Here is a 6,374-nt window from a genome sequence, read left to right as displayed (position 1 = left end):
TTTTGTTTGAAGCAATTCATATTAGCTGCATGATATACGTCTCTACTTTTAAAGCACTGCAAAAAAAAAAAAAAAGCCCAAAACAAAACAAACAAACAAACAAAAAAAACTAAAGCAACACATTGTTGGCCAAAGTCCTGCAGAGCAATAAAAGAACTGAGTGAAACAAATAATTCAAAACACATTAAAATTTTAAACAAGAAAAAAAAAGATTGTTATATATTTAATCTGTAAATAAATAAAAAAAACAGAGAAAATACTGTTTTAAGAGAATTTAAAAACAGCAAGTAGACCTGCTTGATGTGTAAGACAGCCGTTTGTGGGCAGAGACTGAAAACACTCAGCCACCTCTCAACTATTTGCAGAAACTTATTGAAATTCAGTTTCTTCGGTTTCAATTTGCACAATACAAATCCAGTTCTGGTGGCTCAAGTTTCTGCGCATACTTTTTGGACTTTGGGCCAAAAAGGATCTTTAAAATCAATCTGAAAACAAACTGGAAGCCTCTAGTGATGTTAAGACATGGGTAGCAGGTGCTGGTGTTGTGTGCAGCAGCATCGACAGGCTCAGCCCAACATAAAGTGCACTGCAGTAATAAAAACAAGTCGAGATAAAAGCATGGATCTTAAAATGATGCTGAGGCTGCAACTTGGTCAAACTGCCCAACAGAACAAAAAAAAATCTTAATCCTGTATGTTCAGTTTGAGAGACAAATCACTTAAACAAGAACTATTTTATCTCTGACAGCTGCAGCACTAACATCTGGATAAACCTTAGTTTTGTTTTAATTATAAAAAGCAGTGCATAGATTCATGTAAGTGAATAACATCCTGAATCAGACAAGCAGTAGTAATAAGTCTCCTTTTATTTGAAGAGGAATATAAAACAGGTTGTACTTTTTCCACATTTTAAAAACATGAAGCATGAAACAACTCTTAAACGTGCAGCCTGAACCTTTCAGTCTGTGCGTCCGAGAAACGAACCGTGAACAGTGCAGTTCTGATACAAACAGAACATTTTCAAGAAACATCTTTATCAAAACAGCTGAACAAAAAACAACCGTCAGTGCATTTAGCTAACAAACTATGGAAAGCCCTTTTCAATATGAACATGTCACAAATCACCTCCTCAGATGGATTTAAATACACACATCTTAAGAGAAAATACAACTCGAGTGCATAAATCTATTCATTTACTCAGGTATTTTTTCCACATGGAACAAACCGGCATTCCATAAACTTTGAGCTGAAGAGTTTGGGAGCGTCTGATGGAATCACCACTTGCTCCTCACATGCTTCTTCTCCCTCCCCAGCAGCGACTTTCCCTGCCTCTTCCTACCAGCTGTTGGACTCTCCTGCAGCAAGGTTAGCTGTTCCTGCACAGTGTCGGAGTTTACCTCTGTCGCCATGGGAACGTGTGCATTAGGCACAGGGAACGCCTGCAGGTTCAGTGTCTGTGTGAGGTACATGGGGGCGGAGCCGAGCAGAGCTTTGACAGCTTCGAACAGCAGCAGGTTGTTCTTCGGCTCGGGTGGACTGGTGGGTTCTGTTCAAACACAACGCTAGAACGAGACCAAGATAAAAACAAGTCTCCAGGTGGGTCTGCAACTTACCGGTAACTTTTCCTGCTGCAGCCTGCTGCTTCTCTTGCAGCTTCTTCTTGAGAGCTGAAACCTCGGCCTGCAGCGCTTCAACCGCACACTCGCTCTCCTCCACGTCTCTGCACGATTTCTGTCCACAAAACACACAGAGTGGGTGAAGAAGCACTGGACAATCAAACAGCACCTCACACACACACCCTCACCTGCAGCTCCCCCTGCAGTGACTCGTTCATCTTATTCACTTCGTTCACCTCCTTCAACAGCCCGTTGGAGGAGAAGAACTTGGACCTGAAACAGAGGGAGTGGTGAGGTGAAACGTGAACACAACGTGACACTGCGGGTGTGTGCTCGAAGATACCCGTGCTTCTTCATGGTGAGGTTGTATCCTGCTGCAGAGCACGGAGCTGACACCTTCCAGTAGGCCTGCTGCTCCAACAGACCCAAGTTGGTGACCAGAACTGGAATGTTGACGAGGCACCTTCACAGGAACGACACGACAAATAAAACAAAATCAGAGCTTTGTATTTATTGAACACTAAAAATATGCTGCTGATTGCACACGTCATGCATTTATTAGTAAACATCAGCATCTGGATAAAGAACACTCTTCCTACACACTTACATTAATGTGGTGCTGGATTATAAGTAAAGTTTCTAAAGTTCTTTGAATAAATCTATGGTTTAGCGCCATCTACTGATAAAAGTGGGTACTACATCAAATCTACATAATTTGTGCTATTAATTCTAATTTATTATTTGTTAGCAACAGTTGGTCTTCAACCACTGGATTGCAATTTTTAATGGATATAAAGTAATTTTGGAAAGTATTTTTTATCCAAAGCCCCCCCAAGTAAATTTATCAAAAGTAAACTTTTTTATTTTTCTCTTTGATTTTGATGTTAGCAACAATTTATTGAAATCCATCCATGTTCTAGAATTGCGCCGCTCAAGGTGGCTGCATGTTGGAGCAGCTCTGTTACTTTCATTCTAAGATTTTGCTTTTAGAAACTTTAATTCTTCTTTTTCTGGATGTAAATCACATTTTTTTAAATGGTTGTTTCCTCTGGTATCAGATGCTGTGCAGCTGGAAGGATTTTTGCTGAAACTTTTATAGTTTTGGACATTTGTTATGATGCGTAACCTTGGCAACAAGGCATTTTCTACAACCAGCAGCAGCTGATTAACATCTCAAAAGCTCAACTAATATCTCAACTACAGCCCAAATCTCAAATGAGTTGAAAGGATGTTCTGTGGATGCATTCTCATCTACCTGCCAGCTGTGCTCGAGTGTCTGACCACTGAAATCCTGGAACTAACAGGAAACACGGCTCATGACAGCGGAAGGACAGGACCGTCCCTCAGCACCTACAGTTGGCTGTCCGCAGTGACGAGGAGCTCGGCAGACTGCTGGGAGGAGTGACCATCGCTCTGGAAGGAGTTCTGCCTGACATTCGGGCGATCCTACAGCCCGGGGGACCCGAGAGGCCAGTCAAGTCTGGATGGATGTATCAGACGGCATCTGCAGCCAGTTTCTTAGGATCCACTGTGGGATGGACCTTTACAAGAGATCCTTCCTGCCTACAGCCATCAGCATCTATAACATCTCAATGAAATGAGGATCACGAGTTACAACAACAAACAATTTCCCTTTGGGATTAATAAAGTATTTTTGAATTGAATTGAGTTGAATTGAATAGAATGAACTAACCAACCAACCCATCCATCCATCCTTTTCCACTTATTCCTGTCTTCTGGGAGGACTCCATGACGTTCCCAGGCCAACCGAGAGACATACTCCAGCATCTTCTGGGCCTTCCCTGGAATCTCCTCCCAGTCTGACATGCCCGAACCACCTCAACTGGCTCCTCTCCATGTGGAGGAGCAGCGGTTCTACTCCGAGTCTCTCCTGATAACTGAACTTCTCTTCTTACCTCTAAGGGAGAGTCCAGCTACTGCAGAGTAAACTCATTTCAACCTCCTGTATCCATGAGCTCATTCTTTCAGTCACTACCGAAGGATCATAGGTGAGGGTAGGAACGTAGACCGACCGGTAAACAAAGAGCTTTGGCTTACAGCTCAGCTCTCTCTTCACCACAACGGACCGGCGCAGTGTCCACAATATTGTAGATTCTGCACCAATCCGTCTGTAAATCTCACGCTTCATTCTTCCCTCACTCGTGAACAAAACCCCGAGATACTTGAACTCTTCCACTTGAGGCAGAACCTCACCATCAACCTGAAGAGTCATTATTTTTATCAGATAAGACACAAACTATTTTATCTTTAACTGCTCTCCTTTAATCTTAAATATCTATGGGTTAGGGTTTGATCGTGTGCTACTTTAGTCAATTCAACTAATGTTTATTCCTTCACCTCATAAAACGTTTAGCAGTTAGTTTTACAGAAAATCAACTGAGAAACAGAGACGAGTCCAAGGTGTCTGGTTAACTAATCCCCTGCCCTAATCAACAAGTGACCGCCCCCAGACAGCAGACCTGTGCGTGTCACCTGCTGCGGGAGATGAAGGCAGAGTACTCCATCCTGTGAGTGGAGCCAGTCAGTGTCACTCTGCTGGATGTCAGCAGCATGAAGATCATGTGTGGGTTTGACAGAGCGCTCTTCAGCTTTTCATGGACCAGCTTCTCCCTGAACGTCATGTGCTGCTCCGTGTTCCTGCGCTGCCGGTACCAGCCGATCACTTTATCCTGCTCCAACCAAACACGCTTTTTCACTTTTAAAAAGTCATTTCCAAAATCGCCCTCTGAAAATGTCTAAGTCACGCACTTCACAATAAACTTGTCACATCGACACTAAAGAACCCAAATACACGTTGATCTCTCACCTGCTTGTTGTCTGCCAGCATCTTCTGCAGAGCGTCCATGTTCACCTCCCCACAGCTTGTGTACAAACTGATACATACACACACGATCACACTGTAATCTCATGGTTGAAACAGTACATCGTCATCTGTGCAGGACTCACGTGCTCAGACTGTGGCAAGCGATGTGCTTCTGGATGTCTGTCACACAAACAATATTCACAGTAATCGAGCTGAAATACTTAAACTCTCACAGAATATTGTCTTTTAAATGTACCAGAGCATTTAGCCTAACTTAGATTAACTAAGAGTATTCAGAGTTTCATTAAGGTGTCAGCAGTAATAGTACATTTTCTGTTTATGCATAAAATGTAATCCTGTCAGGCAGATTCACCTTAAAATTTAGAGGACATTAAAGCACAGAGTGAAGGAAACTTACTGTAAACTTCTTCAATGTGGATGTGATCAGACTGCGAGTCACTGATGGTGACCTGCTCATCGACCCTGCTCTCTCCAAGGACAAGACCCTCCTGACAGACAGGGGAACAGAAACCACACATCTGAGTAGAAATGACAGATTGCATCACTGCTTTATGATGTCCAACTGTGTGCGATGGTGACCATTTATTTTATATGTACTGGGTGTGTGTTCACTCAGTGGCTGGTTGTAAATGATCACTATTTTTAATGCCAAATGTCTGCCGAATTGAAGGGCAGAGTGTAAATATTGTAACTATTCCTCAATAATTGTCACATTTCTGTTTATTCTTTTCTGAACTTTATTTCATTTAGTTGAACATGACATTTAAATGGAGTCTGGTGTGACAGCTGTTCGTGTCATTTTAAAAAGTTGCACATACAGATTTAAATGTATTAAAATAGTAATTATACATTCCCTCCACCAAACTATATATTAAAAGTTATTCATTCTAAATTTAAAAACAAATGACCGAACTTTAATCAGTACTAGTTGAAAAGGTTGGGGCACCAAGTTCGTAGTGTTTGCTAACTTTCCTTCACAGCTGAAAATACTCAGCATGACCAGCATTCAGCTCTACATAAATAACACAACTGAACTTTATGAAGTTATGAAAGAGTTTCTCACCACGTCCGAGTCACTGTTAACATGTTGGAACATGAGAGAAGCTAAAACAGTCCCTGACAAACGGAGAATCGGCTCCGCCATCTTCAAAATATGAAGCGCGAACGACGGTGGCCACGAAGTCCAAAATACCTCAACACTGGACAAAACGCAACAATGAAACTTTCAACAAGACACCTGCTGGCACCGCAAACAAACAAACAAACAAACAAGCAAACAAAAATAAGTTTAGAACCATTCAGTACATTTTGTTCGTGTTTCTTTGAAAATTAATTTTAAGTTTAAAAAAATTACTTAAATAACAAATAGCATAAAAATGTAAATCTGTTTAAATATTTCAGGATTTACAAATCTCTCAAGTACAAAGTTTTTACTTTAAAACACTCAAAACGTTCAGCTGCACTTTTATCTCAGCTGTTAGAGGATTTTGCATGACAGCTAAGATTGAACCACGGTGGTGGACTTTTTGTGAAAAAACAAGCAAAACAGCAAACAGACGGTTGAAGTAAGTTTGTGTGAAACTGTTTTAAATTTAAATCACAGCATGTAGTCTATATTCCTAAAATCAGAGTCAAAGTTCTTAACTGTATTGAGTCCAAGTAAATATTTATATATTAAACAGGTTTTCTTGAAGTACTTTTCAGCTGTACAGTACGAGTACCCTAATAAGTAATATTTGTTTGATTTGTGTTCTTGCTGCAAGAAGACAGTTTTTCATTCAGCCTTTATTTAGACATTTTAATCGATTTCCTTTCAGCTGAAATGTAACAGAATGTTTCATGTTACAGATAAATAAACTGGAACAAGTTTTTTTTCTCCATGCTACACACATTCTGTACACCTATTTGTAAAGA

The 6,374-nt window shown here is 40.8% G+C and overlaps 1 protein-coding gene across 1 annotated transcript; it reads right to left on the bottom strand.

Moving 5' to 3' along the window:
• Nucleotides 1-1,258: 1,258 nt before the first annotated feature.
• Nucleotides 1,259-5,620, bottom strand: LOC119420567 (BRCA1-A complex subunit Abraxas 1). The gene is made up of 9 exons (XM_037687983.1): nucleotides 5,524-5,620; nucleotides 4,858-4,948; nucleotides 4,583-4,619; nucleotides 4,443-4,509; nucleotides 4,109-4,305; nucleotides 1,959-2,078; nucleotides 1,804-1,888; nucleotides 1,613-1,730; nucleotides 1,259-1,545 (listed from the first exon to the last, which is right to left on the bottom strand). Exons 1-9 carry the CDS (start codon nucleotides 5,602-5,604, stop codon nucleotides 1,274-1,276), a joined length of 1,068 nt encoding a protein of 355 aa, XP_037543911.1. The 5' UTR covers nucleotides 5,605-5,620; the 3' UTR covers nucleotides 1,259-1,273.
• Nucleotides 5,621-6,374: the final 754 nt, after the last annotated feature.

Source organism: Nematolebias whitei, chromosome 1 (assembly GCF_014905685.2).
Source record: "Nematolebias whitei isolate Nwh7 chromosome 1, NemWhi1, whole genome shotgun sequence".
Lineage (NCBI taxonomy): Eukaryota > Metazoa > Chordata > Actinopteri > Cyprinodontiformes > Rivulidae > Nematolebias > Nematolebias whitei.
Note: the sequence above shows the minus strand (reverse complement) of the source record. Positions and strands in the feature narration are given on the sequence as shown.